Source organism: Staurois parvus, unplaced genomic scaffold (genome assembly GCF_062004578.1).
Source record: "Staurois parvus isolate SC_StPar_1 unplaced genomic scaffold, SC_StPar_1.0 ptg000303l, whole genome shotgun sequence".
NCBI classification, from domain to species: Eukaryota; Metazoa; Chordata; class Amphibia; order Anura; family Ranidae; genus Staurois; species Staurois parvus.
The window spans coordinates 4,297,459-4,317,521 of NW_028318099.1; the positions used below are offsets into that span (position 1 = coordinate 4,297,459).

The window sequence follows — 20,063 nt, forward strand, 5'->3', positions numbered from 1 at the left end:
ATTCTCCTTCTTTAAAATAAAAGAGACACACAATTATTTGTGGTATAATTTTGGCCTTGGCACTTTTATTGGTATAATTAACCACTTGCCCTCCAGAGGATTTACCCCCCTTCCTGACCAGGCCATTTTTTGTATTAGGGCGCTGTGTTACTTTAACTGACAATTGCGCAATCATGCAATGCTGCACCCAAATGAAATTTACGTCCCTTTTCCCCATGATTAAAGCTTTCTTTTGGTGGTATTTGATCACTTGTGCATTTTTATTTTTTGCGCTATAAAAAAAAAAGGCCGACAATTTTGAGAAAAACACAATATTTTGGATTATTTGCTATTAAACATGTCCAGTAAAAAAATCTGAAAAATCAAATTTAGGCCAAAATGTATTGTGCTACATGTCTGCTAAAAATCTCAATATGTGTAAATTACTTGGTTTACATGAAAGTTATATCATTTTCAAATGGCGGTATATATACTGGGATTTTTAATTTTTTCAAACTTTTACTAGTAATGGTGGCGATCAGCGACTTACAGCAGAACTGCGGCGGGAATTCTGACACTGGGGGGAACTGACTTGGTGTCACCGACATCCCCAGTGACACCAATACAGTGATTAGTGCTAATAAAAAGGCACTTACGCTGTACTAATGGCACTGGGGAGGAAGGGGTTAACATGTGGGGCAATCAAAGGGTTAACTGTGTGCTGTTTTACACTGTGTGGCTGTGTTTTTGCTTCACTGTAAGCACACGGCTTTGCTTGGGAGAGACCTGTTTTGTTTACAGACAGTTCTTCACCTCCCCCCACTCAACCCGTCGGAGATGCTCAGCAATCATTGGGCATCGGAAAGTAATCACTGGCCTGGACCCGATAATTGACAGCCACAAATGGTGGCGCGGATGGGGTGCGCCTCCTACCCGGAAATGCTAAATCATGTATATATATATATATATATATATATACACACACACACACACACACACGACTTTGCGCACCCGTACCACTCTGTAGCAGTCCGGAAGTGGCTAAATAAATAATATAAATCTTTGTTTAATAATTACAACTCATCTAATCCAGTATAATTGCTTAGTCATTAAGGGCTTGAGCTAAAATTAATAAAACATAACTAACCCCCCCCCCCCCTTTTAACCAGTTGAAGACCCTGGATGTGTTAGACACCAAAAAAATATCATCCTCCCCTCCCTTGTCTCAGTACTGGGCAATTCAGCTCTGAATAATCAAAGCTGCATTGCTGAGTACACAGAGAAAGTTCTGACAGCTGGAGCTGTCAAAGAAAAGCACTCTGACAATGTTTACTAACAACAATGCTCACAAGAAACATTGTTTCATTTTGTATTTTTCTCTTTATTCATCTAGAGATCAAAAGGGATGAACTTCCTCTGCAGACAAAGTCAGTTAAAGCAACCTGACAAGTAGAAAAAAAAGTTGGTTTTTTTATATTAAACGTTCCTCTGTTTAACCCTTAATAATCCATAGTTTACTCTAATCAGCCCTAATTAACTCCTTATTCTCCTTCTCCATTCAATTATTATTTTCCTGATGAGAATAAATTCAGTTCCTCTAATATTTCTTCATAGCTGAGCTCCTCCATGCCTCTTATCAGTTTGGTTGCCCTTCTCTGTACTTTTTGTGAATCAGTGCTCAAAACTGAACTGCATATTTCAGATGAGGTCTTACTAATGATTTGTACAGGGGTAATATGATATCTCTCTCTCTCTGGAGTCTATACCTCTTAATACAAGAGAGGATTTTGCTCCCTTTAGAAACCGCAGCTTGGCATTGCATGCCATTATTAAGCTTGTGATCTACCAGAACTCCCAGATCCTTCTCCACCATTGATTCCCCCAGTTGTACTCCCCCTAATATCTGATGCATGCATATTCTTAGCTCCCAAGTGCATAACTTTACATTTATCAACATTAAAACTCATTTGCCACATAGTTGCCCAAATTAAACAGTGCATTGAGGTTGGCTTGTAAGTTGGAGACATCCTGTAAGGACATTATTCCACTGCACAGCAATAAAAAAAAATTTAAAATCTAATTTATAATTTTAGACCAAAATGTATTCTGGTACATGTCTTTGGTAAAAAAAAATAAAACAAAAAAAGGGTATATTATTTGGTTTGTGTGAAAGTTATAGCATCTACAAACTGTGGTATATATACACTGGAATTTAAGCAGCTATAGATGCTATACTGGTAATAACGTTGTTCAGTGACCTATAGTGTAACTGTGAGAGTGTGGCAGACAATCTGGTGCTAGCAGACAGAACAGACAAAGTGGCTAGGAGGGACACTGACTAATTGACACTGACATCGCTAGTGACACTACTATAGTGATCAGATATAATACTGTACACTGTAGTAATGACATTGACTGGGAAGAGGTTACCATCTAGGGGCAATCAAGGGGTTAACCGTGTGCCTATCAAGTATAATATGTGCTGCTTTTACCCACAGATCTAGCGGTTTTCTCCCTGTTTTTCAGGGAGAAGAAACAGCCAGATTATTCTTCTGTTTCCACAAAGGTTTGTAGGTTTGTAAACACAGAACTTTGTGCTGTCATTGGACACTGCCCATCAGCAGGTTTTAGCCGAAATCAGTCTAATCACAGCATGGGTCAGCAGGGGGCACGCACGAAACCCAGAAGCCAGGCAGCAACATACGGGTACGTCGCCTAGCCTGGCTGTACCGCCACAGTACATGTACTGTGGGCAGGCAGCAAATGGTTAAAAAATGCCTTGACAGACGTACAGCGTGCTGCAGCTTTGAGTGATATGTCACTATTATGAATAAATGATCAGTGCTGCTTGCTTGTTCATAAAAGTATAAGATCACTCAGAACTGCACCTCTGTGTAATATATCTGCGTCTGCTTGTATAAATACAGGACCTCAGCAGATACATTACACAGAGTGCAAGCTCTGGGGAAGTGCCGCTTAAAGGACTGGCCCCCCACTCTGTTAAGTATTGCCACCTTTAGGGAGCGTGGAGGGAGGGTACCTTAAAATGACAGGTACCCACTTACACTGCTATCCCTTAGGTGATTGTAAACAGAAGTTGTCCTCCCCCCTCCCCATAGTCCTCTGGGACATGTGACAGGTCCCAGAAGACTACAGGACCATTTAGAAAGCACAAAAATACACGTGCATGCGCAGCGGGCACCCGGCTGTGAAGCCGCCAACTTTCACGGCTGGGTGCCCACACTGAAGATGCTGGCCAGGTGAGTTGCTGTTTTTTTTTTTTTAAAAGTCAGCAGCTACAGTTTTTGTAGCTGCTGACTTTCATTTTTTTACATTTTCACTGGAACTCCACTTTAAGACGAAAAACAACTGAAGAGCCTGTGCATTCCTAAAGAACCACCTGTCTATGAAAATCTGTTAAATTGAAGAACATGCTCCTGAAATCACTAAAACTATCACAGTTTACATTCAATGAAAAAGTAAAATTCTGCTGCATCCGAGCTATCTTTTTCCAATTTGAGATCCACTCTGCTCCACACCTGCTTTGAAAGAGACCCCACACACCTGGCTTTTTTCATGTTTGACTCTTAGGAGGCTTGGAGATGCTATACAAAGGATCAATTTTTCCCTGTTAAAAAAAAAGTTTTTGTCTTTTTTTTTTAAACTTCATTGAATATGTTCCATGGGCAACTTACATGAAAATACTGCTTATTGATACATCTGCTTTGTACTACTCCAGCCCCTCCACAGCTGTACTGCTCTAGCCCTCTGACTAGCTGTTCTGGTGAAGACCTCTGAATCTACCTAGGTATAAAGTTTTGGAGCGCTCCTCAAAAGACAGAAAATGTGATCTGAAAATGAAATTTCTAGAATATATCCTGTCGATTGTATACAACAGTACTGCCTTTCCACCCTAGGCACAATACAAAATCCAAGCACTCTGAAATTCACATAAACCTAGATAATCTAGGCAATATAAAAAAAAAAATCCATTTTTTTTTCTTTGGTTTATGTAATATTGGTCATAATGTACAGAATTTGTCATCTAGGTAATAACATGGTATAATAAAGTTTTGATATGTCATTAAAATGAAATATATTAAAGAATTACAACAGAAAACAGCACAAAACACCTTCATAACTTTATCACTGCAAAAAAGAAGCGTTTATTGGAAAAGCAGCTGATTGGAATTTGACCATCATTATTTTACTCCAAACTGTTCCCCTGATGTGAGTTACTCTATACCACATCCCTTGAACAATATAAACCAAACAGAATTGTGGAAAGAAGATGTCCAACTTGCAGACCACCAGCATGCTTTGTTAGTTGATAACCAACAACGTGCTCATCCTCGTACTTATTCAACTGTTGTGGGTCACAAGTTGTGCAACTGAAAATGTCCCATAGACCACTAGAAAAAGGAGGTCATGAAAATGTTAAAAGAAAGCTTCAAATTTAGACCAGGTTGTAAGAAAAGATATTTATAGATATAACTACTGTCCAGTCATTGAGATTAGTAGTCCTGCGGGGACTAATCATTTAGACATCTTGGCTTTGTTGACCAGAGGCACTCCATTGATTATGGAACAGTGCTATGTCTATGGGTACTCCCTGTTTAAAGTCTACATTGGAAAACTGTAATGGCCAATAGCCCCAGGATTTGACTGCTGAGTACACACATTCAGGCATTCATGCACTAGACTTACAGGTGTATGCAGTCTCATGTACAGGATCAGCTTTAGGGCCAAAGAAAAAATTATTTTGCATCATCAAACTAAATCAGAAGATCAGCACTGACACCTCTATCAATCAATTAAAAGAGGTCCTTAAAGTTGAACTCCGGAATAAGCAAATATTGTCTAAATACAAAAGTCATGTATTCTTACTTGAATCTTGGTGTGATTTCTGTATTTCATCCAAATGTGTTCAATAATCCAGTGACAAACTTTCCCTTTGTGCAGGAGCTTCCTGTAATAAAGACCGGTCCATGCTGCTCCCTGTTCTTATGCAGGGTGACTGGTCTTATCTCCACCCCCTCCTGTAGTTATCTGCAGGCAGCATGTAGAGGGTGGAGCCCTCTAGGTCCCTCCCACAGCTCTGCTCTCTGCACAGGCTATGTATAGCCCAATAGTGATGGCATTGCTCCTTTGCAAGGTAATATCTGGGGTTTCAAAAGCATTTGGTGCACAGTATTGATTTATAGCTTTTGTGGTTATCAAGGAATATATTTAAATAAAAGGGTTTGTGGCCAGAATTCTGCTTTAAATCATGCCAGGAGCCCAAAAATACAAAATGTACATGATATAGAAGAATTTTAAATCTACTAACCAGCAAAACACTAATGAGGGTTGAGTATCATAATGGAAATACTGATAGAATGCTGGTTACATAAACTGATAAAATTCCATGTATTTATGAGCCATAGGATACCGGTTTAAATAAAAGATGGGGTATAAGCAATATACCACATTTTAGCCCCCATTAACAGCTGAGCGTTTTGTAGCTTGGAAGCTCAAAGCTCCAAAAAACATTCAAAATCCAAATCCTTTAAACTGACCCTGTTCACATTTGAGTGCACAAAAGAAACAAAAATGCATGTTGCACATGTATATCAGGAGAGCTCATAATAAAAGTATATGGGGCCACAAATATGTGCTCATGCTCCAAAGAAGCTCCTGTATGGCACTCCACTCCGAAAAACGTGTGAAAAAATGCACAAAACACAAATGCTTCAAAGTAGTCTACATATGCTATGCCCAAGTGTGAATGCGGGCTCACTGCTGAAGAATACCACTGAATACACTTATTACTACAAATGTTGTTGATATCAGAACACAGATTTCACTAAAATGCACAGTTCATAATTTATAGAAGTGTTCTAAAAACAGAATAGCAGCTAGGAAAAACACATGTTCAGATTTGGCTAGATTACCCTGTAAATGTCTGGAATCAGAGCAGCATGCTGCAAACTGCTACTGGTGTCCTAAGTAGTAATCTCTTTGCTGTAGCAAAAGAACAGTTAGAAAGAATTATCAGGCCATCAGCTCTACCTCTGATGTAAACCATGGACCAAAATCATGGACCAAAATCAGCAGAGAATTATTTTTTGCTTTGAAATAACCAAGTGAATAGTTTGAGATGAGAGGACCCAGAAAAGCCAGGAAAACCAGGTATAATGGAGAAAATGACTCTGTACATTACAATTATATGTGGTAGGGGCAGGTCCAGCCTTTGTGAACCTAGCACAGTGTGGACATTTTAGTATGCAGCTGCTTTTCAAAATAAACAATGTTCAATCACAAGAAAATGGCTTTATATATTGACCAACTCTATCTTCCCTTCTTCTGTTTCTACACCTTATCAAGAATGATACAAGGTATCATTCCAAATGTGTGTATCATTCCAAAAGTGTTGCCAAATGCTGGCTATCATCTTCCTCCTGTCTGCTCACAGTCTCATCTTCTCTGCTGTGTATATGGCACCAAAGCAAGCCATAGATTAAAGCTCAATTTCCCCCATCAACACAGTCTGTGTTGAAGAGGGAATCCATCCTGTGGATTCTGCCAGCGGAGAGCCTTCCCCACCAGCAGAATACAATGATCACTGCTTGCGGCTATAGACATCAGCAGCGATCACATGAAAAAAAAAAAAAAAAAAAACACAGGCTGGTTGCACTGAAGTCAATATATAGATCGACTTAAAGTGATACTAAACCCTTGTGTTTTCTTCCTTTAATTAATAAACACGTGACACTTACCTTCTCTGTGCAGTGGTTTTGCACAGAGCAGCCCTGATCCCCCTCTTCTCAGGTCCCCCCGCCGGCAATTCTGGCTCCCCACCCAAGTATTGCCCTCATAGCAAGCTTACTATGGGGGCACTGGTACGTGCTCATCCCAATGCCCCAGTCTCTGAGTCCATAAGACACTCTCTCCTTACAGGCTGTGATTGACAATAGCTGCTGTGTCTCAGCCAATGAGGATGCAGAGACCTAGAAAAAGCCGAGTCTCGTGCACATCGCTGGACCACGATTGGGCTTAAGGGCGTATTTGGGGGCTGGGGGGGCTCTGCATGCCAAGATCTGATTCACACATGTGCGGTTCGGATTGAAGCTCAGGTTTCACAGCTAATTGATACAGTAGTTGTTCACAGGTTCAGGTCAGGTTTACATCAGGTTCAGGACAGGATTAGATCAGGATCGTAGCCTTGGTTCACACATATGTGGTGTGGCACATCCACACCGCATTCCTGTGCAAATCAAATGCGATTTCTGTGCGGTGCAATTTGAGACATATGTTTTGTATGGCTCAGATCGCACCGTATCCACACCAAAATAGTGCAGGACCTTTTTTTTTGTCCGCACCAGAATCGGACCGCATGGGTATTCACACCCAAGAGATCTGATTCTTGCACATCGCACCACATTTGGAAACCAATTTCCAGGTGTCGTTAAATTAAAAAACGTCCGCAGCGGTTCGCGTAAACAGGGTGCGATCATGATGCAGTGTGGAAATCGCACAGAATCTGTGCTTATCCTGTTCACACATATGCAGTTTAGAAACTGTTCCCATAGAAGTCAATAGCTTGTAATCCACACCTGAACCGGATCGCACTGCTCAGAAATTGTACATGACTCTTTTGCAAACTGCACTGAATCCGTGCTCCCAGTGCACCGGACATATGTGAACAGGCATCATAGTAAGCAATGTTTTTTCATGTCAAGCAGATTGGATGCAGTTCAAGCCACATCCAATCCGCATATACGTGAACTGGCAGGTTTTTTACCTTCATGCATTATAGGCATGAAGGCAGGGACATATCTACCACAAGGCAAACAAGGCATTTGCCTAGGGCGGCATTTTTTCAGGGAGGCAGCGGCATTTTTCAGCCCCCCGAAAGAAGGGATGGAAGAAAGGACACACAGCATGAGCAACAGGTGAGATCTGAGAAAGGCTGCAGGCTGCTTGATGGTGTATGCAGAGCCCGACTCTTGTTCCCAGGGATGTCTGGAGCTGTGAAGGTGAGCGTCTTCTTTCTCACCGGGGTGGGGGGACGTTGCCAGTGCATGGGGGGCGGTAGTAGTGGTAGGCTCTCTCAGGTGGGGTGTTGTTGGTCAATGTCAGACAGGAGGGGGGTGTTTGTCAGTGTCAGGCTCCCTCCATGGGGGGGGACACGATTTTTATATTGCCTAGGGCAGCACGAAACCTAAATACACCACTGCATGAAGGTAAAAACCTCAGTCTTTAGAACCACTTTAAGTACAACCAGCCTGCTGATTGATGGATCGAAATTTCGATCAGGCTATGGGTGACCTAAAGCCTCATACACATGATGAGAATATCGGACGAATGATTGTCCATTTTTTTTTTATTGCATGCTAGTCTCAGATCAAAAACAAAAGGTTACTAGAGTTGTGAAAATTCTCATAAGACAGAATACAACTTCCCACAATGATGCAATGTTTTGTAATGTATTCTTTCGTTTCTAAGCATGCAGTCTCAATCACATGATTTCTTCTGAGCAAATACTGTACTGATTACAATGAGAATCGTTTGTTTTGTTATTGTACAAGAAGAATTTTCATGCTTGTCCCTTTGGATAATTTTTCATGAACTGCTTGCTAAAGGGGTGTATGAACGATCAGATTATTGAACAATTGCTCTGAAAGTGGTATTTAGTATCTAATATTCTCATCATGTGTACCAGACATTAGGCTAGGTTCACATCTGTGCATGTGTAGTTGATGTGTTTTTGTGGCATGTTTTCAAGCACGTTGTTGATGCATTTTCACATTTCTTGTGCTTTGTTGTAGGTAGAGAAGACTGGTTGCTAAACACAAATCAATACCAAAACGTGTATTTTTGACGCGCATCCATTGAAGTCTATGGAGCCATAAAGTCCCTGCAGGAACCTGCATTCATGTGAAAGGAAGCCATAGGAGATTGTGGTGCGTTTCTGCACTTCATTAAACGCACTGCAAAACACATGTGAATGTAACCACCTCCTGCAAGGTGAACCACCATACAGATACCATGCATGGCTGGCTCCTGATCGTCCATGGCACGCAGTATACAGTCAGCCACAGTACTGCTTCCTGCAGGAGGGATGACGTCTGATAAAAGGCAACACCTAGATATGCCAATGCTCATCAGCATTCTAGGACAGCGAGGCGGTTTTATGAAGCAGCCAGGCTGACAGGTGCACCCCCAAAGGCAAAGGGCAACCAGCAATATCTACATGCTGCAAGTGTCTAGAATGAACTGAAATACAATGTGCTTGAAGGATCAGTAGGTGACCCCCCCCCCCCCATTCAGAATGCCCCCCTTACAACAAACAGGTGACATAGATCTGATGCTCCTTACCTGCATGGCAGAGCCCCTCGCTTGGCACGGTCTGGACTAGTGAGCCGCTCGTCTCCTTGCAGCCATGAGCCTGCACCCCCTCCTCCTGAGTTGGCAAGAAAGCAGAACACAGATCAGTTTCCAGGGCCTGCAGCTTCAATAAGGAATTCTGCAAACAGAAGCAGAACATCAGGCAGCCTGCAACAAGATGTACCACTGACAGCAGAGACAGCCTGGAGCACCAACACAGGGTGGAGGGAGCCTGGACAGATCCTGGGGATAGGATGGGGGGCAGATCCTGGAGATCTGATGGGGGGTCCTGGGGATAGGATGGGGTGCAGATCCTGGGGATATGATGGGCGGGTCCTGGAGATCTGATGGGGGTCCTGGAAATCTGATGGGGGATCCTGTAGATCTGATGGGGGATCCTGGAAATCTGTTGGGGGAGGGATCCTGTAGATCTGTTGGGGGAGAGATCCTGTAGATCTATTGGGGGAGGGATCCTGTAGATCTGTTGGGGGAGAGATCCTGTAGATCTGATGGGGGGGCTCCTGTAGGTCTGATGGATGGTGCAGCAGTGGCTCGTTCTCCTTCTGGCAGGGGTCTTCCTCTGGACAGAGGCTCTTTAATGGGGAACCACCACAGCAGAAGCCTACGCAAATCCCCCACGTGGGCTGTGCAGCTCAGCCCGGCTCTCCATGTCTATGTATTATTAATAACACGGGGGGGGGGGGACGGTGATTCCGTCAATCTGACCTCATTTTCTCTCAGATCGATGGACCTGGTGAGGGGGAGGGGAGATCAATGCTCTCTATAGGCTGCCCAGCTTCCATTCATGTCGGTGACGTCATCATGTCCTGACTGCTGGCCGCGCCCCCCATTGATGAAAGCACAGAGCCCCGCCATACCTTCACACTCACCGACTACGGCCGCCCGGGGTGGAGGGGATGTGTGGGCGGACACCGCGCTGTCACAATGACATCCATCCCATCCCCTGTACGGACCCTGACTGTCATCAGTAGAGGGATGACACCGAGTGTGACCCGGGAATAGGAGGATCTCCGATCTACACAGACACCTGGCCTGTCATCACTGGGGGCTCCGAGACACCTCCCCCTCCCGGGTGTACAGCCCGCAGTACTCTCCCTCCATCCTGTGTATGCAAACATCTCCATACATCACACCATCATCACAGATCCAGTGTGTGCCAGCCAAAGACATCAGGTGTCAGCCAATGACAGCACACCATTCACCACCACGATCAGGAAAAGAATACATCTTTATGGAACAATATACATAACATCCTGCAAGATCTTGTCATGAGCATGACCACAATCATAATGGGGGGGGGGGGGCTCCATAGGACTGCAGGGGCCAGGGTCCCCCCCCCCCCCTTCTTATTTTAGGTGGTATGGCTCATTTAGGGCCAGTTCACACTACATACGTTTCCGTTGCTTTTTTTCTGCATCTGAAAACGCACAGAGTAGGTTATATGGTTGTCAATGCCATCGTTCACATCAGTTATAGCACAAACAGGGATAAGTGAGCGCTAAAAGTCAAAAAGCTGCTAAACACCAAAAGGTAGCAAAAAAACCTCCAAAGTAACAATATATAACAGGGTGTAGCGCTAAAGATAACCATATAAATACATATAAAAGATAAATAAAGGAACCAATATGATCGTAAAACCAAAAACGTCAGATGACAAAGTACTGAAAATGATAAAGTGATTTAGTGGTATCATATGAAACGTGTCACTCTTATCAAAACTAATTGCACATATACACCATACAACTGGATGCACACGCAGCAGCTGCACAGACAATCCCATTCACACCTATGCAGTTTGCGTTTGTGCTTTTTCTACAGTGCTTTTTGTGGTGCGTTTTTTTACGCGTTTTTGATGCGTTTTGTGGGGGGGTTCAACTTGTTGCTGGGCAGATTGGAATGCAAAATGCATCAAAAACACACTACATGCATTTCTGCAGAAATGCAACATTTTGCATTTAAAAAAGTCCCTGACCCTTTCCAAAAATTGCATCGGGTGAAATAACGCAAAGATGTGAACCTGTCCCATAGGAAATCATGTCAAATGGACTGCAAAACGCATAGGTGTGAACCTAGAAGGCCCTTCCATGCCTAATGCAGTTGGCTGCATTTTCGGACTGCACTCCAACTGTGTGGACAGTGCTAAATGCAAGCTATCCTATTGGCATAGTTCACAGGATTGCAGTGCAGTGCAGAAAAATACAGCATGCTGCATTTTTCTGCACTGCAAATGCGCAGAAATGCATGCAAACACATTGCAACGCATCACAGTGCTCATAGAAGCCCAAGGAAATGAAGAAGGAAGTGACCTCACAGGACAAATGCAAATAGAAAAGTGCGCATCAACTGCATGTAAAACGCGCATCAACTGCATGCATAGGTACAAGGAAAGAACACACAGTGTGAATGGGCCTGAACTGTGACATGCAGCCAGGAACAGCAGAACCTCTGCATTCAGTTCCATGGACCTGCTCCTGCCTGCATGTTAAACTCTGACATGGGATTGTGTCCGTGAAGCCACTGTGTGTGCATCAAATTCTATTGGCTGCCTGCACGCAGCTCCGAGGCGGATGCGCACACATCTGTCAGCAGCTCTGCATGGAGGATGGGCATAGGCTAGGTTTACACCTATGCAGGTTGCAGCTGATGCATTTTTCCAGTGCAGTTTGCCTTTTTTCACACATTTTTGATGTGTTCATTTTTTTATGCGTTTGCATCTATGGAACCAAAAATGCAATCTTCTACAGGCAAAAAAGTCCCTGACCCTCTCCATAAATGCACCAGTTGAAAACACACAGATGTGAGCGTGACCAATATGAAACCACATTAAATGGACTGTAGTGCATTTCTGCAAATCTGAAAATGCACAGCAAAATGCATAGGTGTGAACGGAGCCTTACTCACCAGTCTGAACAAGCCCTAAGGCCATGGTTCACACCAGTGCATTGTGCTTTTTGTCCGTTTTGCAGTGCATTTTGCATGCAGATTTTTGTCACATTTTTGCCACATTTTGTTTTTTTTCAGCTTTTTTTTTGTTAAAGTGGAAATTTGGAAATGTGCTTTTATTCTGCCCAGCAACAAGAAAATAGCGCAAAATGGAGCAGCTTCTCCATTGAAGTCTATTGTAGCAAAAACACTGTTTTTTGCATTTAAAAAGTCCCTGACTCTTTCCAGAAACGCAGCAGCTCAACAAAGCATAGATGTGAACGTGTCCCATAGGAAACCATGTTAAATGGACTGAAGTTCATTTCTGCAAAAAACACTAAAAATGCATTGGTGTGAGCCAGGACTGTGGCGTCACTAGGGTTGGAGTCACCTGGTGTAGTAAAACATGGTGTCACCTTCCTCCCCCCACCAAATATATTTTTCCCATATAACATTGAGCAGTAGGGCACTGAGCAGTCTGCCACCGTGCTCTGTCTTGCTGCAGCAGAGTGATAAGTCAGAGCAGTAGACATGGGGCTGCCAGTACTGCCTTGTGTGGCTCTGACACTGTCACCCTTTAGTGAGTCAGCGATCCAGGATCAGTCTGGGCATATCTGTCGCTGGTGAATGGTTGACAGTCCCCAGACATGACACAAGCCCCCCATACAGCTTTCCTACCTAGAAGTTTATGATCCTCTGAATAAAAAAAAAGTGCTCTGAATGAGAGAGCCAGGGAGCAGAGGTAGTGGGGAAGGTGGGGGATCAACATTTCCTTCTTGATGGTGTCACCCCTCTGGCAGGGGTGCTGTATGCACCCTCTGCACCCCCATAGCGATGCCACTGAACCAGACCCAAAAGGAGTGGACCTCCATCTCCACGTCTCTTAGCTGGATCACATCTCAGCAAATTCCCCTGCATCCCTCCTCGTGGCACATTTATGTGGTTCATCACATTTATATAAAAGGGGGACTGGTATTGGTAGTATTGCTTGAGTTTTAGTGGCTGCACAATTTAAAAAAGAAGTATGGACTTCAACATTTATATTCACCATGGTGGATGCAGTAACAATCAGATGCTGTATCTGTCCCCTTCCAGCTCTGCAGTGAGAACTGAGCAATCAAAGACCACTAATCGCTCAGTTCTTCCCTCTGCCAGCTGTGACTGTCAGTCTCCGGCTTTCTGCTCGGCTCCTCCAGCACTCACTGGAGCGCTGGGCTGTGGGGTAGGAACGGTTGGCTCAGGCTCTTGGCAGATCGCTGAAAGGCTAATCCAGCTGACAGTCCAGACCATATTGGTTGGATCTTTTCAGAGCCATGACCAGCTCTGTGATGTCGGGTCACAGGAGAGCAGAATGAAGTGCACCCCTGTGACCTACATTAGAAGTATAGCCAAAATCGCTTTGGCCGTACTTCTTTAAAGTTGACAGAGATTTGGTATTTAATCAATATTTCAGTTAAACCAATAAAAAGTGCCGTGGCCAAAATATTTTGCCAAACGTTAAGTGTGTTGTGTCTTATTTATTTATTTAAGGGTATTTGTTATGAGTTCTAACTGCAATCCCATGGATCATCCCCATACATACTGTATACCCAATATAATTTAATATAATTATGAATTCATCCATATTTAATGAAAGCGCAACAATTTAACCAGCATTTTACAATATCTATATTCAGTAAAGCATCTGCAACACTTTTCTGGTGCTACTGTCAATTTAAAAAGTCCTGAGTCAAATTCAAAAAAGCCTTGTTACAGTTTTCCTGCTATTTGCGCCATGTGCAACAAATTTAGGTAGTTCTGTGTGACACTTTTACATTCCTGCACTTCATGCACATAAGATGCAGTAGAAGAGGTACTTGGAGGCAGTTGTCTTCTGGGGTGAGTGTAAAGCATATGCATGAGAACTGACATATGCTGTCAGCATACACCATCTGCATTCTGAACATACATCAGTGTGCATGCGGAGGCTTTACACAGCTCTTTGTGGACATCTGCGTAAGCCACCTCTTCTGATGTATCTAAATGGGTCAGTAAGTGGCAGCAGCAGGTTCTAAGTATGTTATTATGCAGTCTCTGCACACTGTAGGACCCCTGTACAGCCATGTTCATGGAACAAACCTGGCCATAGATGAATCAAAAATAATCCAGTTCAGGAAGGACTGTCCCTGTCCAGCTGAAATTGATTCCTCCCTGCTGAGCTATTGTATTCTGGCATCGGGGAGACTTCACCAGTCAAAATATCCTTATCTGTGTTGCAGGTTATAGCCCGCAGAAAACCCAACAGACTGGTTGCACGGGGGGGGGGGGGGTAAAGAGGAAGAGAGAAAAAGAAAAAGAGCATGAGGGATAGATGGGGGGGGGAGAGATAGGGGGAGAGGGGGGGGAGAGGGGGAGAGAGGGGGGGGGGGAGAGGGGGAGAGAGAGGGGGGGGAGAGGGGGAGAGAGAGGGAGGGGGAGAGAGAGGGGGGGGAGAGGGGGAGAGAGAGGGGGGGAGAGGGGGAGAGAGGGGGAGAGAGAGAGGGGGAGAGGGGGAGAGAGAGAGGGGGGGAGAGAGAGAGGGGGGGAGAGGGGGGGGGGGAGAGGGGGAGGGGGGGAGAGAGGGGAGAGAGAGGTAGAGGGGGACGAGGGAGGGAGAGAGAGGGGGAAGAGAGGGGGGAGAGAGAGAGAGGGGGGGGAGAGAGAGAGAGGGGGGGGAGGGGGAGAGAGAGGGAAGAGAGAGAGAGAGAGAGAGTGGGGGGAGAGAGAGGGAAGAGAGAGAGAGAGTGGGGGGAGAGAGAGGGAAGAGAGAGTGAGAGTGGGGGGAGAGAGAGGGAGGATAGAGGGGGGAGAGAGGGGGAGGGGGAGAGAGGGGGGAGAGGGGGGAGAGGGGAGGGGGGAAAGGGAGAGGGGGAGGAGATGGAGAGAGAGAGAGAGGGAGGGGGGAGAGAGAGGGGGGAGAGGGAGAGGGGAGATGGAGAGGGGAGAGAGAGGGAGAGAGAGAGGGGGAGAGAGGGAGAGAGAGAGGGGGGAGAGAGAGAGGGGAGAGAGGGAGAGGGGGGGAGAGGGAGAGAGAGAGGGGGGGAGAGGGAGAGAGAGAGGGGGGGAGAGGGAGAGAGAGAGGGGGGAGAGGGAGAGAGAGAGGGGGGAGAGGGGGGGAGAGAGAGAGGGAGAGAGAGAGGGGAAAGAGGGAGAGAGAGAGAGGGAGAAAGAGGAGGGAGAGAGAGGGGGGAGAGAGAGGGGGGAGAGAGAGGGGGGAGAGAGAGGGAGGAGTTTTCATTTTGCTCTAGGAGGATGTAGAACCCCTGACCTCTGTCTGCACAGTGCCGATTAGCCCTGTGTTGATCACATGCACTCTCCCAAGGAAAAAAAAAAAACCTCTCTAGCAATACACACCAAACTGAGCATGTATAGAGTGACTCCACATGATATGTTTTATCAGGAGATAAGAGGGGGACACTGGAAGAAGGGGAGGATCAGAGAAGTCAGGATTAAACAGCAGTTTTAAACAATGCAATACTGTTGTGGGTTTAGTAACACTTTAACAATTGTATTGCAGTGCTGTGTAGTCTATGGCCTTTGCCACTTTTAGAAGAGATCCAGCAAACACTTTTTAGAAGTGAATAACAAAGATATATTTTACTGTCTTTTGAGAACACGGTCTCCAGAAATTTGTTTACCTAGAATTCTCCAATTTAAAAAAGGAGAGAGAAATAGGATATTATGATCTCATATATTTGTGCTGTTGGGAATTTTAGCACACAGGGGGGACCGGTCCCAACTAAACTCTTCATATATAATTGAGAGTCTGGCCAAACCTTGCCCACAAATGCTACAGTTAATGGTCTTGGGGAGAACAAAGTTAAGACTAAATTCACATCTCCCTTTTATGCAAATCCATTTTTCATTAAAGGGTTAGTTCACATTTTCAGAAAAAAAATAAAAGGATGAACATCCTAAACCCTCCCCACCCCCCTCAGTCCCTGTTGTACTTACCTCCATGAATGATGACCTGCCAACACCCACACAGCTGGTGTAGCGGTTTGGGGATTTTTAGTCCCAGTACTTATACCCCTTCTTTCTGTAGGGCTTCGGGGACAGATAAGAGCAATTCTGATTGGTCGGTGCCGGCACCTGACAGATTTGACCAATCAGAATTGAAATGATCCATCCCAGAAGCTCTAAAGAAAGAAGAAGAGCTGGGAATTCAAATCCCTGGACTACTACACAGGCTGCATGGGCACGGACAGCTCATTACCCACAAAGGCAAGTACAGAGAGGACCAGTAGGGTGGGGAGGATGTAGGGTGTTCATTTATCTTTTCATTTTTTTCTGAACAGATGAATTTACACTTTAAAGCAGAACTCCAGGTAACAACTAATTTGTATTTGTGTCTATTCTGTTCTAAGATTTACACACCTTTATCAGATAGCATAGCTCTGCCTGACAGGACAAGAGTCCTGATTTTCTACTTCCCCAGTTCAGTAACAAAGTCTTGTTCCTCTACCAGCATAGAATGTGAATGTTGAAGGAGCAGATCGATGAGTATCTAATCATTAGTCCCTTGCAATAAAGCACTGGTAGGTTGGCTTCTTGTGCTGCTTCTACAATTTCCCACTTTAGGCCTTGCTGTATAGTGATTGCAAGAGGATGATACCAAGTCAAATTCAGCTACTTGAACTGCTGCACTAAAAATGATTTAATGATATAATATTACAGAGCTGCATTCATTTGGGTCTTTATAGCTGTCAGGAGTCCAGCTTTTAAAATAAATAAAATGCATGAACAACTCTGGCGATCTCCCAGTCGAGAGTCCTCCCTTCTTCACCTACGTTTTCTATTACCTTCCTTTGTTCTTCTCAAGTCTCTCAGTCAAAGGTGCCAGAACATTGTTCTTATATTTTTTAGTATCACTTTTCATTTATTTAAGCAGTTGAGATGACATTGATTATACCTACTTTGTCTGATGATGTATTTGACAAAGCAACAGGTCCAGCTCACCAGATGCCTGTGGTTCTGTGCAGTACTTGACTGGCATTACTGAATTTGTACTGAAGTACTTTTTTTCCTGTATTTCTTGTTGAATCAGCGTGTCTGTATGTTTTTCAAAACTTAAAGTGTCACTAAACCCACATCATAAAAAAAACTATCAATAAATGCTGTATTACATGCTGTTCATATGCACTCAGTCACTATGGGATCCGTTTGATGTATTCTGCCAAAAACATGGTTGATCCTGCTGTTCTCTATCTGCCCCTTCTGTCCATGTCCCCACTGCAGCTGGGGATTTTGCAGAGCAGTGTTGGCAGCTACTGTACATGCTCAGTTTTCAGTGACTTTCTGTGCTGAGCATTTCCTTCCTATCAAACCTGTACAGCCCATTTGACTATAGAATCACACATGTGGGTGTGGGTATATACAAAGTGGTAAATGACAGCCCACTTCTTCACTCCTCATCCCATTAACCAGCTAAACACAATGGGGAGGGGGAATATTAAATCTTGATTGATGGAGGCTTCACCTCCCTGTTATTCCAAGACACAGGCTTGAAGGTAGTGACACAGCCTGTGACTAGGAGAAATCTGTCAAACCACGTATTTGCCAAAAAATAATAAAGATTTGATTTTAAATATATATATATATATATATATATATATATATATATATATATACTTACCTGGTTTTGCACAAAGAAGCCCGGATCCTCTTCTCAGTTCCACTGCAGGCTCTCCGCTCCTGTCAGGTGCCCCCACAGCAAGCAGCTTGCTATGGGGGTACCCGCTGCTCTGGGAGTCCATTTGCACACAGAGCCAAGGCTTGGCCCTGCCCCCTCTCTCTTCCCATTGACTCCAGCTTCTGTCTCAGCCAATGAGAAGAGGGAGTCCCGGGATAACCAAGACTCAAGTGCACATCACAAGATCAAGAGGAGACTTAGGTGAGTATTTGGGGGCTGGGCACTGTTGCACAGAAGAGGTTTTTTACCCTAATGCATAGAATGCATGAAGGTAGATCCTTGAGCCTTTAGAACCACTATTTATTTTTACTCTGTATGCTAAAGGCTGTTTTTTTTTTTAATTCAAACATATGACCAGCAACAGATGACTAGAAGCTCCTACTGCCACTGTTTTCCTACAAACAGGCTGGGAAAGAGCTGGGTCATGTGGCAGCTGTATATCAATTGGGAAAAAAGTACTTTTTTTTTAAATTGAAATAAATACAGAACCATCATCCACATACAGAAAGAGAACTGATAATGTAGACTGAACATTAAACATTTTTTCTTTAACAAAAAAAATGTATGAACATGCTCATTTTAATGCACTGCGTACTAAAGCAAAAGCCTTTACCAACTCACCCTTTTTAGCATTCTACTAAAATAACCCCCCCAAAATTGTTCCTAAATCTCTCGTGTGTATAGGGATAACAAATACTTGCAGTGTAATAGGGGGTTTGTTATCTGCTTGTGTCATAAGGGGCATATGTGTACAATCTACACGTTGTCAGGAACCACATTGTAGAGTACGTGGTCAGCTTTACTAAATACCTCTCTCATGTGACAGTGGTCAGAGATGGCTCACACAGCATCAATAGCCCAATAAAAGGTTAATGAAAACGCATCTAACAGTTTGATGACATACTCGAGCTCTCTGTACACGTTTACCATGAAGAGGGTTGTGATCACTCCGAGCTGGAAGCCACAGCATGAGAGCAAGTGTAATGTTGTTTACCACAGAGAAGCATAAAACCCAGTATAATACATTATGTATAATTGCCAACATCTGCAATCCACATAAAGGGCTATCCTTCATCCTTACATTCATGGAGAGTTTGGGTATCCCTTTTCATACTATCAAACAATGCTAGCCACATGAAAGTCATATACAACATCACATGTATATGATTTCATTTTCTACTCCTTGGGGCATGACTTTAAAGACCAGCTGCACTCAATATTGATATTTCAATTTTGTATGCCGATTTTATATTGGTCTTTATAGCATAACTAAAGTCCCAAATTAAAACATTTCCGGGTGGTAGAGTGTTTTTGACAGAAGAGACAGGCAACATCTTTTTAGCTTTTAGCTATTTATTATATATTCTGTGTACTCTGGTGCGTGGGCTGTTCAGTGTACCTGCTTGACCTATTCCCAGCAATTGTAAAATGCTGAGAATAAAGCTGAATGCCAGGTAAGCATGCCATAATCTACGAAATCCCAAAACAGTGGACTTTGGTTTATTTCTTGAAATTAAGTTTTAAAGCAGAACTACTTTGTAAAATGTGCTGACACACTATGAGGTAAGTCCAACAAAGTACACACTACCTTAAGGACTTCTCTGTTATCTACAACTGACAGTTTTACTGAGCACTGGGAGTACAGCTATCACTATATTCCTGGCACTCTGACAGAAGAGACACTGCCTTCTCATACAGCAGGCAGCATGTCTGCTGTCCCTCCTCTCTGCTGTCCATTCACAGAAGGCTTTGTATTTTGTGAAAAGGTACATAAAATACAAAGTGCTCTGTTATTGGGCAGGAGGAGGAGAGGGGTGGGTGCAGTGGTTGCATGACACTCTGCAGCTGCTGGAGCTGAGACCAGTGGGTTCAGTGTTGGAATACTGAATGTATAGTCATGCTCCCTGTGCTCAGTAAAAATGTAAATTAAAGAGATACAGTAAGTCCATGAGGTGGCATGCACCTTGTTGAACTTAACCCATATTAATTTAGCACATATTACAAATTGGCTGAATTGTTGGAGTTCTGCTTTAAAGACTCAGTCACACCTATGCACTCATGT

General features: G+C 43.8%; 1 protein-coding gene across 6 annotated transcripts in view; it reads right to left on the reverse strand.

Annotated features, from left to right (window-relative positions):
* FAM13C (family with sequence similarity 13 member C) overlaps window positions 1–20,063 on the reverse strand; it is a 185,134-nt gene that overhangs the window by 41,538 nt on the left and 123,533 nt on the right. For 5 of the 6 annotated variants that reach the window (XM_089683151.1, XM_089683152.1, XM_089683157.1 and 2 more), the window contains exon 6: window positions 9,340–9,487. In XM_089683151.1, the coding sequence (XP_089539277.1) occupies window positions 9,340–9,487 (148 nt within the window). The remainder of the gene's footprint in view (window positions 1–9,339; window positions 9,488–20,063) is intronic. The other variant, XM_089683156.1, reaches the window with a different exon arrangement.